This window comes from Aedes albopictus, chromosome 1, assembly GCF_035046485.1.
Source record: "Aedes albopictus strain Foshan chromosome 1, AalbF5, whole genome shotgun sequence".
Taxonomy (NCBI): Eukaryota; Metazoa; Arthropoda; class Insecta; order Diptera; family Culicidae; genus Aedes; species Aedes albopictus.
Genome location: NC_085136.1, coordinates 8,034,112 through 8,053,156, shown reverse-complemented (window position 1 = coordinate 8,053,156; position 19,045 = coordinate 8,034,112). Strand labels below are relative to the sequence as shown.

The 19,045-nt window shown below is 46.8% G+C and overlaps 1 protein-coding gene across 1 annotated transcript; it reads left to right on the top strand.

Annotated features, from left to right (window-relative positions):
* The first annotated feature begins 6,447 nt into the window (after positions 1–6,447).
* LOC115254882 (PCI domain-containing protein 2 homolog) lies at positions 6,448–7,848 on the top strand. Its single transcript, XM_029852570.2, has 3 exons — positions 6,448–6,699; positions 6,768–7,069; positions 7,129–7,848. Exons 1-3 carry the CDS (start codon positions 6,483–6,485, stop codon positions 7,792–7,794), a joined length of 1,185 nt encoding a protein of 394 aa, XP_029708430.2. The 5' UTR covers positions 6,448–6,482; the 3' UTR covers positions 7,795–7,848.
* Positions 7,849–19,045: the final 11,197 nt, after the last annotated feature.

Below are 19,045 nucleotides of genomic sequence, written 5' to 3'. Positions count from 1 at the left end.
TGTTTTTAGAGCAAATAGATTACGACCTCTTAATAGACCATGAGTATAGAAATTGATGTTTGATAATACGTTAGCAGAGTCAATGCGTTGAGATATCATTTATGGATAATTCGCGACGGTCTTTCAAAGCTTAAATATCTATAAGCATGCATCGAGCTTCATAAGAAGGCAGTGGAAAAGTGGTCCAACCTAACTTTCGTAAAGCATATAGGAGAAAATGTTTTTGTATTGATTCGATTCGATCCTTGTGCATGTAGGAATACCATACTATGCTACAGTATTCTAGAACTGATCCTACATATGCAACGTACAGTGTTTTATTGCGTATGGGTCCTGACAGTTGTAGCCAAAACGATTAATGAAGCCTAGTATATTAGTTGCCTTGTGAGTGATAGCGTGATAGCGTTATTAGAAATTCCTTGAGCGATTCCTTTTGAACACGAAACTGGGCTATACCACAGAGAACAGACATCCAAGCCTATAGAAAATTTTCTCGAATGCTGTGTAAGGATTCATTTTTTTTAGCGTTGACAACACTAGCGTCACCTATGCGGAAAATTGCCACAGTCAGTGGTGAGTATGCAGATCTAGATAAGTTTTATATTCACCACCGACAACAGCGTGGGAACTTTGCGACAGCAGCGCCACCACGAAGTTGCCACTTGTGTTGCCATTTCAAATGACCGTTAAATTCCTTACACAGATTTGGAAGTGGACTTGGATGTCTGTTCTCTGTGGCTGTACAGATGAATTTTCGGGGCACTTCTTAGCCGGGATACTCGCCGGGATAGCTAGTGCATAATAAACTGCAATGCAAGTCGAAACTGTTGGCAGAATCCAGGATGCAACAGCGGAATGCCCAAAGGTGTTTCGGATTATGGTGGAGGAATAACACACGCGACTACTTTAGAAAAGGAACTTAGGTTTAATAGCAGAAAAGGTACAGCTCTGACTGGTGGTGAGCGATCGAATGTTGCGTTGTGATAAAAATGTCCTGCGTGTTTACGCGCGCACACCAGGATCAAGGTAATTAACGTTCAGGTATACATTGTAGAGTTGGGGCACAAGGTAATTAATATAGGAAGAGGTGAACATTGTTGATTCCCACACTCCCCCTCAATGTTACAGCTCTCTACTCAAAGCAATCCAGCTTCGTTGTCGATTGCGTCGAACCAGACAGGATCCTCCAACGCCTCAGTGGGATCGTCCGGTCCAGTGACACGCCTTGTAGAACCCTCGAAACCATTCGGATGTCGAAACTCCGTTTCGAACTCCTGCATTCCGCAACGACGACTGTTGTAACCGGAACATGACTCAACTTCTTTAGATTTGCAGTTAACTTCGAGTCCTTTGTTTGATCGTGGGATCTGCTTCAGACCGCTATTCAACTTGACTCCCGTAGCCAAACGCTCGTCCACAATATGCTTGGCAGCAGCCTTGGATCGTAGAGCAGGTCGTTGCTGCCGGTGGCTCCGACCATCCGTCGCGGCCAACGAGACCTGCGCCATGTTGAGATAATACAGTTTGCCTCGTCGAGATCCAGTAGCAACAACTTCGCCATCAGTATTCACTATGTCACATGTTTCATTGGCAAAAGACACTTTATAGCTTTTCTGAACCAGTTGTCCAACAGAGATCAAGTTCGTGGATAGTCCGGGTACAAACTTCACTTTGTTCATGTTGATATTTACGGTTTCACCGGAACCATCAACGCCATGCACTACAACTTGTCCTTCACCCTGAACTTGACTTGTTTTCCCATCCGCAAGTATGATGTTACCACCAGAAAACTCTCTCAACGATTCGAAACACGACCTGTCACTGCACATATGCGAACTTGCACCACTGTCAATTACCCAACTTTTGAAATTTTCTTCTCCGACGGTGAAAGCAACACTACGCGTATCACTCTGGGCAGTTTTGGCCTTGCCGCATTCGCCACAACTGGTGCAGGGAGTATCCGCTTCCTCCTTCAGCGTTGCCAGGAACTTACGGCAGTTCCGCTTGATATGGCCGACGTGTTTACAGAAATGGCAAATTCTAGGATCTCCTCCCGACTTACCTTCCGTGGATCGCATGGCCCTTTCACTCCCAACAGATCCACCTCTTCTTTCCAGCTGTCGGTTGTACTCATCGACGAGCTTCGATTTTACAACATCGAGCGAAATGTCGTCATCTGCCCGACTGTCCAGAGCGGTTACTAGACCATCGAACGACGGCGGAAGACTTCGAAGCAGCATGCATATCTTGGTATCCTTGTCCAAGGTCGTACCAGCAGCATCGAGACGGTCGAAAAGATCGTCGAATTCCCGCAAATGATCTTCCACGTCACAGTTTTCAACAAGATTCACTGCACACAACTTTTTCAGGAGCGATACCCGGACCGACCGTGTCGTCTTCTGATGGTATCTCTTCAACGCTTCGTAGGTATCACGCGCGAGGACACAGTTCTTCACCAACGAAAACTGGCTATCTTCGAGCAGTAAGATAATTGTTGCCTTCGCTTTCCTGTCGTCCTTTTTCCACTGCTCGGTACGGTCTTCTTCGGCAAAAAACAGGCTCTTCAATAACGTACCACAAGTCATCGCGAGCGAGTAGCATCTCCACACGTACCTTCCAGGATTGCCAGTTGGTACCGTTTAACTTCGGGATCGAAAACTTCGCGTCACCCATTTTCACCGACACACTTTTTTACTGGGGTATCCACAAAAAAAAACTTTCCGGATGAATTCTTCTTCTCAATTTCTTCAAGCTCCGCTTGCTCAGCACTCTATTCTACCTTTCTCTCGAGCGATGGTTGCTCGGCACTCTCTACTACCACTACTACTTCTTCCTACGACTTCGAAACACTTTTCTCCCCCTGGAGAAGCAATCACAAACACTGTTTCTCTTCACCCTCACCCGGGTGGAATATCAGGAACTGTTCCGTACCGATCACGCTTCAATCATGCAGCTACCACTAGCTCTCACTTCGCGACGCGGCGCTTCTCGTACTGACGCAGCAACGAGGAAAACGAAAAACACTATTCGGCTCTTCCCGGCCGAATCTTTCCACTCATAAATCCTTTCCCTCTGGGCCAGTAACTGGGCCATTACCTGTTGGCAGAATCCAGGATGCAACAGCGGAATGCCCAAAGGTGTTTCGGATTATGGTGGAGGAATAACACACGCGACTACTTTAGAAAAGGAACTTAGGTTTAATAGCAGAAAAGGTACAGCTCTGACTGGTGGTGAGCGATCGAATTTTGCGTTGTGATAAAAATGTCCTGCGTGTTTACGCGCGCACACCAGGATCAAGGTAATTAACGTTCAGGTATACATTGTAGAGTTGGGGCACAAGGTAATTAATATAGGAAGAGGTGAACATTGTTGATTCCCACAGAAACATGGATAATACCCAATTAACAATCACTCATTTTACATGCACCTTTACGATGAATTGCTTCAGCATGATGCTGAATAACATTTGGATAATTTTCCGGCACAACCTTTGTTCGGGTTTTGTTCACACAAATTTGGAGAAACTATAAAGCATAGTGTTGTGTACCAACTGAATTGTTTGGTGTTAAAGCGTTTTACAACTATACAGTAAAGCTGTTATTCAGCTTTAGCAAAAAATGATTAAAAATAAATAAAATGCTAAATTATTCAATTTATGATTGGAACTCAATGCTGTGAATAAATATTGTGAAAAAATAACTACACATAAATTTACCTAAATCCAGATTCGAACTCGAGACCCGTCAATTGCCATCCGCATGCCTTCCCATCTGCGCCATCCTAGAGATGATGAATTGCAGCGCTCAAATCAAAACATAAACTTCTCGTGGTTTAATAATGATCAGACTTCAACTCCTATTCAGCAGTGGTGAATTAGCACAGACGTTATGATTAACGACTGAACAACAGATTAATTCAGCTGTTGTTCAGTAAAAAACACGTGTTTTTTTCATGTACTCTGAGTCGAAGTATGATGAAACGAAAGCGCTTATTTGACTTGTGGAAAACGCATTATACGGACACATGTGCTAATTTTTACATGAACTTAACAAGAAGCATAAAAGAGTCTTGTTAAACTATGTTGTAAAGGAAGTACTGCGAATCGAATAGGAAGCTTATTAAATGCTTGAAAAGTGTTTTAAATAATTATTGTAAATACCAATACGAAAACTTGAACATTGGCAACCTTTTCAATTGAAATAGCATTTGTATAGTAATGTGTACAGCATAATTTTAGTTCAGCAATAATAACTATTACAAAACAACAATTCAGCATGCATGCTTGTTTGCGGCTGGTGATTGTTAGTTGGGTAGAGATCATTGTTTTGCTTCTATTAAAAATACCGAGAAAAATACTAATGAAAGAAAATCAAATTTCTCATGTGTTCGTTCCATAGTTTTTCAGTTTAGATAAATATTTTTCTATTATTAAACATTTTAGTTTAGTTGGGTTTTCTAATTTTGGAAAAAAAATCCTGGAAAAAATATTGGTTTTCAAATTTTGTACGAAAGAGAACCTTGAGCCAGATTTGTAAACTTTATGACAGACAAACAGACACTTGGAACAATTTTTAATTTAAATCTATGTAACGGAAACATTCGCCCAATACTAAAAGGACTGATTTTGGCCATTCATCAACTAGGTGACGGTCGAGGTGACGGTAGTGAGCAAACGTCAAACTCGAACGAAAACGATGCCAGCGTGTGCCAGCGCCACGGGTACTATGATTTTTTGAAATAGACCGTTACACAAAATAAATTTCAAACAGATTTTTTGGTATCATCTTTTGACAACTGGGCAACTGCTAATGCGAGGTACACTGAAAGGCGGCTTGCAGTAATGACAAGCATAAAAATGTTTTTAAATTTACCATGGCAAAACATGATCATCGACCCACCAACGCTTCTTGTGTGCGTTTTGTTTCTTCTCACATCAACCGTTTCGATAGCCGAGTGATAGCGTGCGGGCCTGGTGATGTCAAGGTTCTTGGTTCGAATCCGGTTGCGAACAGAAGCTTTTTTTAATTGAAAATCGAGTCCATGGTAAAATTGAAAACATAATTCTGTTGAATTGAAATTAAACTCAGTGTGCACAAATTTAGTGGCGTTGTGTATTTAAATTGACCCTCAGAATACAGTCCCGATTCGTTCGTTGGTGGCTCGATGGATGGGCTGTCTCGAATCGTTGAATGTTCAATGGTTGGGGCAAAACCCAACTAAAAAGCACTGTCAATGTCAAAATAGATGTCAAATCGAGTTTGACGTCTGACCGCCGTTGCATCGGAGCTCCTGTATACAGAACGTTTGTGAAAGTATGCGAGTGTTTCGTGACGTATTTCTCGTCACTCGCGTGTGTCTAGAGCATTTTGATCAGATGTCAGTTGACCCAACGAATGAATACGATTCGCTAATCGGGGCGCAATCGTGACCCAACCAGCGAATCCAGGCTGTAGTAATTTTCACCGCAATCCGTCGTTCAGTGTATGCACGTATGCACTTTAAACGGAATCGCTCAAGTAATTTTCGTTCAGCGCATTATTTTTTCGTGACCGGAATGGTCAAGAAATTTAACACAACAAGCCCCATTTGATTTGACGTTTCTTTTCAGCTCCGTACTAGGATCCGGAATAAAGCGACGCTTTATTATTTCGCGAGCGATTCCTTGCCTGAGTTTTCCACGCATCGAGATAGGCCAAGAAATTTCTTGCGATCTGCGTACTACCACAGAGAACAGACATCCAAGCCTATAGAAAATTTTCTCGAATGCTGTGTAAGGATTCAATTTTTTTAGCGTTGACAACACTAGCTTCACCTATGCGGAAAATTGCCACAGTCAGTGGTGAGTATGCAGATCTAGATAAGTTTTATATTCACCACCGACAACAGCGTGGGAACTTTGTGACAGCAGCGCCACCACGAAGTTGCCACTTGTGTTGCCATTTCAAATGACCGTTAAATTCCTTACACAGATTTGGAAGTGGACTTGGATGTCTGTTCTCTGTGGTACTACCCATTATGCAGTCAGCAAAATTTAAATATTTTTCCACTGTGCGAGACCTTTCTCTTATGACGAAAAAACTGAGCCGCAGATGTCGCTTCGGATCTCACGTGGCTCTCACTGTAACACTCACGCACACAACTTCCCATATTCACCACATCCGAGCGGGTCTTGTTGTGTGGTGAAATTTGGGCACTCGCGCGCCAGTGCGCCGTCGCGCCGACAATCTGTCAAAATTTTGTTGGCGTTCGCGGTTCGGTCGGACGAAGTGCGTTGCTTTTGCTGGAAGGAAAAATTTAATAAATTCCTGGTTTTCCGCTGTTTAAAATCACGCCGGGTGATGTGCTAGTTGTGTGGAAGCATTAGCTTAGGTAAGCGTTTAAATCAACGAGTGGACTGAATAGCGGTAATTGGATTAATTTCATCGTCTGCCGCGGGGGTAGAGTTTCATTCTGAGGGCGGCGACGACAACGTAGACAGCGCGATGAACCTGTACCACTATCTGAACTCGGTGCAGCGGGTGTGGAATGCCGGCGAGGGCCAAGCCGTGGCACGGCTACTGTCCCTGTCGGATCAACACGTAAGCAATTCGAACTTGCATGTGGAGTACCCGGAGACGGCCGTGGATCGACAGCTCGAATCGCCGTTGGATGAGGTGGTGTCATGTCATCTGAAGGTGCTGTTTTATCTGACAAAGGAGCGTAAGTAGGGGATGGAGAGTTAAGGGGGGACATCATTGAGAGTTTGAACGTGTATTTTCGAATTCCAGCTCGGAACTACAGCGACGCTTACAAGCAGCAAACGAACTGCATCCAGGCCGTGGTCAAAATGCTTCAGGTGATGAAAGACGAGAACTGGTTCCTTCCGATTATGTACACGGTAGCCATTGACCTGCGTCGGCTAGCGGCGAAATGTGAGGAACAGCTAAAAACGTCCAAACCGGGCGAAATTCTGGAGAAGGCGGCCGAGTGTCTGATGGCGTGCTTTCGGGTTTGCGCGGCGGACAATCGGGCTACCGATCAGGACACCAAGCGGCTGGGAATGCTCAATTTGGTCAATCAGCTGTTTAAGGTGGGTACAGGAGGTTTAGTTTAGTTCTGAAAGCGTTAAATGGCTTTTTTTTCTTACAGGTGTACTTCCGGATCAACAAGCTGAACTTGTGCAAGCCCCTGATCCGAGCCATCGACAGTTCCAATTTCAGGGATTCCTTCAGTCTCGCCCAGAGGATCACCTACAAGTACTTCGCCGGCAGGAAAGCCATGTTCGACTCGGACTACAAAAATGCCGACGAATATCTTAGCTTCGCCTTCGAGCACTGTCCGCGGAGGTTCACCAAGAACAAGCGGCTGATCCTGACCTATCTGGTGCCGGTGAAGATGCTACTCGGCTACATGCCCCGGAAGGAAGTCCTGGAACGGTACAACATGTTGCAGTTCTACGAGTTGACGATGGCCCTGAAGGAGGGAAACGTCCGGAGGTTCGACGAGGTCATCCAGAAGCACGAGGCGTTCTTCATCAACGCTGGAATCTACCTCATAGTGGAGAAGCTGAAGATTCTCGCCTACCGGAATCTGTTCAAGAAGGTCTATTTGATCCTGCAGACGCACCAGATCGACTTGAATGCATTTTTGACAGCCCTGCAGTGGGTCGGCGAGGAGGAGCTGACGATGGACGAGACGCACTGCATCGTGGCCAATTTGATCTACGAGGGACGGATCAAGGGATACATCAGTCATCAGCACAACAAGCTGGTGGTTTCGAAGCAGAATCCGTTCCCGAATGTAATTGTGACTTAGAGTTTAGTTGGATGAATAAGAAAAGAGTGGAAGATGTGGAATAATCTCTCTGAAGTTATAAGGTTTTTACTTGCGGTAGGAGATATATCACAGGCCGGGGTAGTAAGGTAAGTTTCTATTTAAACACTAGTGTGATAAACTTGCACCTTATGTTTCGTTCTAGGTACGTATCCATCTCATCGGTTTCAAATCCATTATTTTGACCTTCACGATCAATTTGCGTGTTGTGGCTATGTCACACTCAAGCTTTGATCGATCGCCGGTAATTTACATCATACTGCTGGCGGAATACAAGCTGACACAAGCAATTAGTTTGCGTTGTTCTCATCCTCTTCTTCTTCTTCTTCTTCTTTGTGGCTCTACGTCTCCACTGGGACTTGTCCTGCCTCGCTTTAACTTAGTGTTCTTTTAACATTTCCACAGTTATTGATTGAAGTGGTTAAGGCTATGGATCGTCAATCCGGAGACGGCGGGTTCGATTCCCGTTCCAGTCGGGAAAATTTTCTCGATTCCCTGGGCATAGTGTATCATTGTACTTGCCTCACAATATACAATGGCAGGCAAAGAAAGCCCTTCAATTAATAACTGTGGAAATGCTCAAATAACACTAAGTTGAAGCGAGGCAGGCCAAATCCCAGTGGGGACGTAGAGCCATAAAGAAGAAGAAGCACAAAGTGGTACAAGTACGGCTACACGAGCTGGCGGAACAAGGTCAAACCGCCCTAACGGCTCGAGCTGCATGGTTGAAACGTGTCCAGGAGACATGGCCTGCGGAGGACAAAAAGCGTCCGCCAGAGGCGCGGGTGTAAAGTCGTAGAGGAAGTAAGGGGCGGCCAACGCGAGAAAGTCGGCTGTGAAACTCGCAAGGGGCAGAGAAACCAAGTCAAAGGGAACCCTTAGGCACAGACAAATAGACGTAACACTTGCGAAATTTCCATCGACCACGCTTTTAACGATCATTTTAAATTTTCATAGTTGTGGCTTTCACAATCAGAGGCGCACGCATGGTTTCCTATGCATTTGACGTTTCACACTAGCGCCTTCTGTTGACGATATTGCACAACACAGTGATTCGTGCAACTTCTCCACCAGATGATGGTAGTGTGAACTGGTCGATTGATTTCCATGAAAATCGTTCGAGGTGTTACGTCTGTTTGTCTGTGCCTTAGGTTACAGTTGGAAAGTTGAGAAAAGTGAAACCAGCCCGCAAGTGCGAATGGCGCAACGCGCTGGTCTTCAAAACTGAGGCGGATACGTACGCCTTCTATGCTGAGGGCTATGCAAGGCGAAAATCGTAGAAAGCATCCGATGCACCAGGACCGGAGAGATGATGTTAGTACTGAAGAAGGAGGCGGCCCAGAAGGGCACCTTCTACAAGGCACAAGCAAAAAAGTACAGGAGAGAGCCCTGACGGCGGAGGCGACTCTCCATCATAAAAACCTGGACGAGATCACCGATGCAGAGGAATTCGCAACCGCACTTAAGCAGCAGTGTGAGGTAAATGCACCAAGGGCATCGATCCGCTAGCGAAAGGGTCCGGCAGTGCTTCAAGCAAGAACAATAGTCCTGGGCGTGTAAGGGCTCGGACAGGAGTAAGCTCTGCAGGAAGTGCGGAGTGAAAGGCCACATCGCCAGAAAGTGCAACTCGACACCGACATTTCTGATTTGAGCGGTGAATAAAGGCCACATGACGGGTGGGCCTAAATGTCCAGGCCCGCGTGGAGGTCGAACCAACCGACGTCGTACGAGAGCTTCGCAGTAACGAAGATCAACGGGGTGGAGTACTGCACTGCCGTGAATCGCATATTTGTCCCATTTGCATAGGAAATCCAGCAAAGATGGGACTGATATGCGATTCACGGCAGTGCAGTTGTTATGCTCTTCCCAGGTGGCCGATAGACCAGTTTATTCTCATCTATGCTAGATTTGCTATCAAGCGCACTAGTGCGATTGAGTGCCGTGGTCAACTTGGGCTTGACTAACGAGAAAGTCAGCGCTCTACTCGAAGCTATGGCTAGACTGAACATGGATGTCACGAACGTAGGTGACAATAAACCTATACTGTATGAACGGTAGTCGATCATTGATGTGACCTTCTCGAGCCTGGGTCTAAACTAAACCCTAACTCGGACTAAGGATCGACGATGGGTACACGCACAAAAGCTACGAGGAGGATGTAAAGAGCTCATCCGATGTGCGTAGAATGAAGCGAAGTGAGGTCTACAGGGTGGAAAACTGCCCTGACGGCCAAATCAAAACTGTTGCTTCCGCATCAAGAACCCTAACGCAATCGGAACAAAACTACAGTCAAGAGGAAATGGGTTTAAGGAGATGGGTCTCCAGTTAGCCTTGTGGTTAAGGCAAGGCTTTGGATCGCCAGTCCGGAGACGGCGGGTTCAAGAAGGTTGCTTTGATGGAGAGTTCAGAAGACTAGATTAATTCCCGTAGCGTACAACGACGAATTGCGCGATCAAATTGAAGAACTCGCGTCTCGACAACCTGTCAACAAACATATGGAATGGATTAGTCTCGTAATCGCTCTCTCTGCTTCCAGATATACGGTCCAACTCTTCAACATCAGCAGGAGTTTCGTCAACGGGGTCAGTGAAATCCGCGCTTGGTTCTTCAATCGTGTATAGCTCCATGAACTGAACTGATTCGGTATCGTCTGCTTGCATGATTAGCTTCTGCGGTTTACCTTCTCGAACAACGATGATATCTCTGCTGATGAATACTTCTTGATAGACCGGGTTATACAATCTGTAGCCTTTAACGTCTTCTCCATATCCAACCAGAATCGCTTCTTTTGATTTCAGTCGCAACTTTTTGCGTTTTTGCTTCGGGATGTGGACCAGAGCCGTTGATCTGAACGTTTTCAGATGACGTAAGTCTGGCTTTCTTCCGGACCAAGCTTCTTCTGGTGTCATCGCATCTAACGATCTTGAAGGACTTCTGTTGACAAGATAGGCCGCCGTTGATAGTGCTTCTGCCCAAAACTTCTTTGGTAATTGAGAATCGTTGAGCATACTTCGAGCTTTCTCCACGAGCGTGCGATTCATCCTTTCTGCCACACCGTTCTGCTCAGGAGTATAAGGACACGTTCTCTGGTGCCGTACCCCATCCTTTTCGAAACTTCTCCGGAAAACTTCGTTCACATATTCGGTGCCGTTGTCAGTCCTGATAATCTTCAATTTTCTATTGGTTTGCCTCTCCGCCATGGATGTGAACTTCGTGTAGGCTTCAAAAGCTTGATTCTTCTTCTCCAGAAAATACAGGAAAACTTTCCTCGTCGCATCGTCAATGAACGTCATCACGAACCGATTTCCGCCAAGGGATGGAACTTCTATTGGCCCGATCAAATCCGTATGCACCAGGTCCAGAATTCCTTCGGATCTTGATGAACTGTTGGGAAACGGGTTGCGTGCATGCTTACCTGTTAAACACGCGATGCACTCCGGAACCGGTTCGTCCTTCAACTCGATGCCGTGCGTTATGGTTGACAACTTCTTCAGGCTTTGATAGTTCAGATGTCCCATTCGCTTGTGCCAAATTTCCAAACTGACTGTTAGCAGCGATTCCTCGACCTTTCGATTCAATCTGTACAAACCGCCAACTTGAGTTCCAGAAGCAATAACAGTTCCGTTGTCCTCGCGTACCTGGCATTGGTCAGAGGTGAACACCACCGATAATCCTTTCTCGCGCATTTTACTTACAGAAAGAAGGTTGGTCGCCAGCTCCGGTATCTGTATAACTTGTTGCACCTCAACGGGACCCTCTTCAAGCTGCAGGCTCACTTTACCTTTGGCAACGGACATCATGCAGCCATTGTTGGCCGTTCCGACGGGATGTGACATCTGCTGCTGCTTCACGAAACTTTCGTCACTTCGGGACATATGGCATGTGGCTCCCGAATCGAAGTACCACTCCTCGCCTTCAACCTCGCCCATCGCAAATGCACTGCATAGCGCTTTACTTGCCGATTTTGATGATTGCTGCTGCTTCCATGGACACTTCGCTGCGTAATGGCCTTGCTTCTTGCAATTATGGCAAGTATCATCCTTCTTCATTAAACCGCTGCTGAATCTTCCGTTGTTGCCACGACGTCTTGGTTTCTGATTCGAGTATAAAGCTCCATCGCTTCCTCCGCTTTTTGAACCGGTTTGCAGCTTGACGTCCTGAAAAATCTTCGCTTTAATCGCATCGGACGTAAGGGCAGCTCCAGACGCCTCCAAACCCATGATCATGGGCTCATAATGATCTGGAAGTCCCATCAACAGTAATGCCGCTAACCACGAGTCGTCAACCTGGAATCCGATGCTCGCCAGCTTGTGCGCCGACGACATGAGCTCACCAACGTATGCTTCTACACTGCGGCAATCCTCCAGTCGAATCGATGTTAGCTTCCTCAGTAGTCCGATCTTGTGCGTTAATCCGTTGTCTTGAAAAGCGTTGTGCAGTTTGTCCCATGCTTCTTTGGCACTCTTGGCGTCCAGAACCAGGCTGTAGTTCGTTGTTTCCAGGCTTAAACATATGGTGGCTAGCGCCCGCATGCTGACCTCATTGTCCACGACTTGATCCGCCACTGGTTCCACAGCTCCCCAGGATCCTTCGCGAATTAGGGTCATCTTCATGGCAAATGCCCACGTTGTATAGTTCTCACGGCCCCTGAGCTTCTCGATGACCGGCAAGCCAACTCCACTGTAACGTGCTCCTCTTCCTGCACCTACTCCAGCGATGCTTTCGTCACCGTCTCCGGCCCTACCGGCGTTTCTGCTTCCGGTTGAACTTCCGCCTAGACTCATCTTCTATCTGAACTAAAACTTCACAACTACTATTAGCAACCTGGTGCTAGTCAAACGCGGAAAGAAACTTCGTTTGTGTTTGGATCCTGCGGAGCTGAATACAGCAATCAAGCGAGCAAGACATCAGATACCCACAATTGAAGAAATGTTGCCAGATCTACAAAACAAAGTTTTCTCAGTGATGGATGCACAAAACGGATTCTGTTTGGCACATGAAGTTGAATTCAGCCAGTTCCGACCTTACAGCGCAGCATTCTGGACGCCACAGGGAACGTTCAAGTGGAACCGAGATATGCCAGAAAGCGCAGCACCAACTCATTGTGAGACTAAAAGGTATCAGATGTCTGGCAGACAAAAACTAACGCCGAAGCCATTGAAGACCACAACAACAACCTAAGAGCGGCGTTACAGTGGTTCAGACAACCAGGACTGAGAATCAATCGAACAAAAATAAAGCTAGCATTGTCGGAGGTGTCGTTTTTCGGTCATGTCCTCACCAAACACGACGTTAAACCGGATTCAATGAAGGTCAAAGCGATTTTAGACATCCCGACGCCAACCAATAAGAAAGAACTGCATACTTTTCTAGGCTTAGCAATGTACCTAGGGAAGTTTTTGCCATCTCTGTCAGACGTCTGCGCTCCGCTTGGAAGGATTTTTAAACAGGATGTAGATTTCGCCTGGGAAGAAGATGCTGTAGCCTAGCTATATCAACACCGGTTTTGGGTTACTTCGACACGAGTGAGCAGTTGGTCATCCAGTGCGACGCAAGCAAATCAGGAATTGGATGTGTTCTGCTGCAACGTGACAAGCCAGTTGTGTAGATAGTAGCTCCGATTTCATCGAGGTCGCCGTACTAAAAGGAACAACAATGGCAGTGATAGTGGAATGTTGCAAGCGAAACTTTGTCAGACATGGCATGGTACCAGAAGTCGTTGTAACGGACAACGGGCCTCAATTCCACAACACAGCGTTTGAGAAATTTTGCTGGGAGTTCCTGCATAGCACATCGTCGCCGTATCATGTATCATGAGAGCGGTAAAACGGAGTCAGCAGTTAAACAAGTAAAGAGAATCTACAAAAAAGAAAGGCGAACAAGTGAAGATCTCTGGCAAGCGATTTTGCAATATCGAAATACACCGAACAAGCTGGGAAACAGTCCAGTTCAGCGATTACTAGGACGTAGTACAAGGAACAGTACACCGTTGAAAACCAGTAAAATGAGGGTTGCAGTCAGTCAAAAAGTTCTCAGCAAAGTTTCGGATCAAATTGAGAAACATAGAGAGAAAACTACTACGATCGCGGCACCCGGAGGCTAACGGAGTTGAAGGTTGGAGATAACGTGGTGTTGCAAAGACGTCCAGACACCGACAAGCAATGGGAGCAGTGTTGGTAAACTCACACTCAAATCACACTCATGAACCACTCCTGCGTGAGCAAACTCGCGCGCGATTCTGAATCGTTTCCTCACCGCGAGTTTTTCATGCAAAATCTCGCTCTCACGAGTCAAGCGCCGAAATCTCGTTCGCTTGTAAAACGAATTCAAATTAATTTGAACGACATTCAATGGTATTGTACGCTAGATATGCTTTTGTTCTATCATGCACACCTAAAAGCTTCGATGTAAATAATAACAAAACCAAGAAATAAAGCAATGAGTGAAATCACGAGTCAACTTATGCATGACTTTTTTGGCGGTGAGTTTGGCGAGTCAAGAATCGCGCGTGAAACAAATCAACCACGAGATTTGAGTTTTACCAACACTGGATGGGAGAAGGCAACAGTCATTGGCAAGTTACCTGGCAAATCCGTTGAACTTCAGACTGACGAAGGAAGCCGTTTGGAGGAGCTACTGGTGTCCCTCGGGTTGGACCGGACTCATCGAACCTGTCAAGAGAAGAGTTTTCGAGAAGCGATCCTACCCCAAAAAACACCTAGACGTGTTCGGGAGGACTCAATTCGGTCCATTGAATGGGATGAAAGCCGAGAGTACCAACGAGAAGAACATGCAGAACTTCAAAAAGGGGGATATTATACACTATCTAACAGAGACAATCAATTAACAACAGTCAGTCATACACCAATCAAGCACGCCATCTTGTTTACTATACAACAGAAAGAATTTCACCTATCAGCGAAGGAGTAAACCTTTTACACGAAAGGCTCGTATTGTGAAGGATAGAAGCAATTGCGTTGAATTCACTTTTGTAATCGGATCGAACAAGACGTTCATGACCAACACGGATGGATAGTCAATTCTGGTGCATCAAACCATATGTGTGGAAACGAACCGCTTTTCGATGAGATGGCACCTCTGTTCGAAACAACCGTTGCACTCGCAGGTGAGAATAAGTTTTCCGGTAGTTCTGCTGGTTCCGGAGTTGAAAACAAACTTGGCTACAGTTAGCGAGCAAAATGGTGAGTCGATAAGGAGCTACAATCGGCAAAGATCCACGCGACAAAAGACAGACTACGATTGGAAACTGGGAACATGGAATTGTAAGTCGCATGGTTTCGCAGGATGCGACAGCATAATCTACGACGAATTACATCCCGCAACTTCGTCCTTGTGGCGCTGTTGGATTGGACAGGAACGTAGAAAACCGAGTCATTGATAAGATTTGAGAGGAAGAAATATTACCGGAGGAATGGATGAAGGTATCGTGTGTCCCATCTACAAAAAGTCTGACAAGTTGGATTGCAGAAACTATCACGCGATGACACTACTAAGCGCCGTCTACAAGACACTCTGAGATTTCAAGAGAGTTCTTGGGGCTGGATTCATGGGTGAACGCGCTACAACGGACCAGATGTTCGTCATCCGCCATGTTTAGCAGAAATGCCGCGAATACAACGTGCCCACACATCACTTGTTCATCGATTTCAAATCGGCGTATGATACAATCGATCGAGAACAGCTATGGCAGATTATGCACGAATACGGATTCCCGGATAAACTGATACGATTGATCAAGGCGACCATGGATCGAGTGATGTGCGTAGTTTGAGTATCAGGGACACTCTCGAGTCCCTTCGAATCTCGCAGAGGGTTACGGCAAGGTGATGGTCTTTCGTGCTTGCTGTTCAACATTGCTTTAGAGGGTGTAATAAGGAGAGCGAGGATATTGATATTATTGCTTGTAAATTTGAGACGATGGTGGAAACGTACATTCGACTAAAGAGTGAAGTCAGGCGAATCGGATTAGTCATTGTGTCGAAGACAAAGTACATGATGGCAAAGGGCTCCAGGGAGGAATCTCCGCGCCCGCCACCCCGAATTTATATCGTCGGCGATGAAATTGAGACGGTTGAAGAATTCGTGTATTTGGGCTCACTGGTGACTGCCGACAACGACACCAGCGGAGAAATTGTGGCAGTAAATCGTGCTTACTTTGGACTCCACAGAACTCTACGATCGAATAAAGTTCGCCGTAACACAAAGTTAACTATCTACAAAACGCTGATTGAACCGGTCGTCCTCTATGGGCACGAAACATGGACCCTACGTGCAGAGGACCAACGTGCCAACGGAGTGCAGATGGAAGACGGGACTTGGAGAAGGCGAATGAACCACGAGCTGCATCAGCTGCTGAGAGAACCAACCATCGTCCATACCGCGAAAATCGGGAGGCTACGGTGGACGGGTCACGTCATCGAGATGTCGGATAGCAACCCGACTAAAATGGTTCTCGAAAGTCATCCGACCGGTACAAGAAGACGTGGTGCGCAGCGAGCTAAGTGGATCGACGATCTGCGGGCCCAACGCAGAGTGCGGAACTGGACAGCCATGGACCGAGTAGAATGGAGATGGCTACTATGTACAGCAGAGGCCACCCCGGCCTTAGCCTGATCGGTAAGGTAAGTAAGGTAGCCGACAGACCAGTTCTCATCTATGCTGATGGGAGAATGCAATACTGTTTCCTCTGAGTGTGGCATTCGGCGAGATTAACCCTGCGAAAGCTGCCTGACGGTGCCCGTAAAGTCAGGCGTATAATAACTCCGAAGGTCGACAGCAATGCCGGTAAGTCGGACCCCAGCCAGGGTTCCCGGAAAGCTGGGAAGAATGAACTTGAAAAGGCTGGCCCGTCCCGGAACGATGAGAACAACGGGTTGCGACTGTTGATAAGCCCTCAGCAGCCACAGAGTAGGGCGAACCAAGGGGAGGACCCTCTTTGGACTAAAGTGGAGAGGAGGAAGAGGAAGACAAACCGCTGGTAGAAGTGAAGGACGCCAAACCAAGGCGCAGAAACGGAGGTGCCAAGCGCGAGGAAGGCGACGCGCTCGTCATCAAGACAGAACAGTCGAAGTACTCGGACGTCATGAAGTCGATTCGAAGCGATGCCAAGCTCGTGGGTCTGGGAGCCGACGTGCGCAGTATTAGACGTACTCGTACGGGCGAGATGATCCTGGAGCTGAAGCGCGATAAGGAGCGCAAGGGCGCCGCCTACAAGAGGCTGGCAGAAGAGATTCTTAGCGAGGGAGTAGAGGTGAGTGCTCTTACACATGAGGCGACTCTGCAGGTCAAAGACCTAGACGAGGTCACCGAAGTGGAAGAGCTTGTCACGGTACTGCGGCAACAATGCGATGTGCCGGTAGCCACCGCAGCCGTTAGGCTACGGAAGGGACTAGCAGGGACAGATATATAGATAAAGTAGGAAGGATAAAGATAGGCTGGTGCGTATGTCACCTAACATTCCACGAGGCACCGGAGAATTGCTTTAGGTGTCTGAAAGCAGGACACAAGCTGTGGAACTGCAAAACCCTCGACAAGCGCAAACTGTGCAGGAGATTCGGCGCTGAAGGTCATAAGGTACAAAACTGCACGAATCCACCCACTCGTATGATCTGTACCGGGAAATCCGTGAACAACAGGCATCCTACGGGTGGTCCAACGTGCCCGGCCTTCGAGAAAGCCGCAGTACAGGTGACGCGACTCAGCAACTGCTTTGTCAAGCGGTTTCTGAATTGAGGACGGATATCGCCATAATAGCGGACCCGTATATAATACCCGCCGGCAACGGTAATTGAATCGCGGATGGATCCCGAAAAATGACGGTGATATGGACGACGTGTAAATGACCCGTCCAGAAGTTGGCATCTACTACCTATGAGGAATTCGTGGTCGCCAAAGTAAACAGGGTCTTCTTCTGTAGCTGTTCTGTGCGCCTCCGACAGCTACGGAGCCAATCGAGCAGTTCACGCAGATGCTGGTTCGCATGACGACCGTGGTAACAGGGCGAAGGCCGGTGGTAATAGCGGGCGCCTTTAATGCCTAGGCCGTGGAATAGAGAAATCGCTTCACGAACCAGCGGGATCAGATCCTCCTAGAGATACTGATCATACTAGATGTCGACATGGCTAATGTCGGTACTTTTAGTCGGAACGGAGCGCAGTCCATTATTGACGTTACCTTTTGTATTGCTGTCCTTACACTACACTGTAGGATAGACGATAGTTACACTCACAGCGATCACCTGGCGGTTCGCTACAGTATCGACTACTACAACCGCAGGCAGCTGGTAGAGGAAGAAGCGGCTAGACTAAGGCCAATCCCTCGTAAGTAGAAGACATCATACCTCAACGACGAGGTATTTAGGGAGGCGCTCCGCCGTGTGCAAAACCTATTCGGTTTAGACGTAGACAAGCTGGTAGCGGTACTGTCACATGTGTGCGATGCAAACATGCCTAGCTAAGTCCTAAACAGTCTCCAGAGATTTTGGAAGGGATCATCGAGGGCCTTTTTCCGTGTCATGACCCTGGTCCTTGGCCTCCTTTCCTGGGACAGTTGGGGACTGGGCTAGCGATGAGGAGAGGGTCAACGATGAGGAACTTGCGAGGATAGCTAAGTCCCTTAGCGTAGGTAAGGCCCCAGATCAGGACGGAGTTCCGAACTTGGCCTTAAAAGTAGCTATTGGAGAGGCTCCGGAGGTGTTCAGGTCTGCTATGCAGAAATCCCTGGTTGAGGGAGTTTACGATGATGTCCAATTGCTCTGCGGTGTATACCAGCAAGCGCAAGCTTCTAGCTAGTATTACCTCGTCCATATTACTGTATGGCGGCTCGATTTGGGACATGGCGCTAAGTATCGATAGCTACCGTAAGCCGGAAAATGTTGCAGCTTGTGGCCGTGTCCGTAACGATATCTGGATGTTCTAGATGGATCTAATATTGATACGGACAGTACTTTCAAATTAGATTTGCTGTGACTTATCGTTTCTTATGGTGCACATTTGATATCAACGATGGAAATGCATGGAATGGTACTCGCTTTAGTTCGTACCTATGGAAACGAAAAAAAACTGGAAATCCTAATTCAATAGCGTGTATCAATAGCCACTTATGTCGCTCAACTTGAGTGGGTAACTGTTACTTAGATTGAAGTGTTCTGGCACTTATCAGTAGGTAGCCAAGCCAAGTTCAGTCCAATTCCGCGCATTCTTCTTCAGTTCAG

Coding starts and splice junctions, on each gene's coding strand:
- LOC115254882 (XM_029852570.2), top strand. CDS start 6,483: ATGAACCTGTACCACTATCTGAACTCGGTGCAGCGGGTGTGGAATGCC. Junction 6,700..6,767: donor GTTTTATCTGACAAAGGAGC/GTAAGTAGGGGA, acceptor TTCGAATTCCAG/CTCGGAACTACAGCGACGCT. Junction 7,070..7,128: donor TGGTCAATCAGCTGTTTAAG/GTGGGTACAGGA, acceptor TTTTTCTTACAG/GTGTACTTCCGGATCAACAA.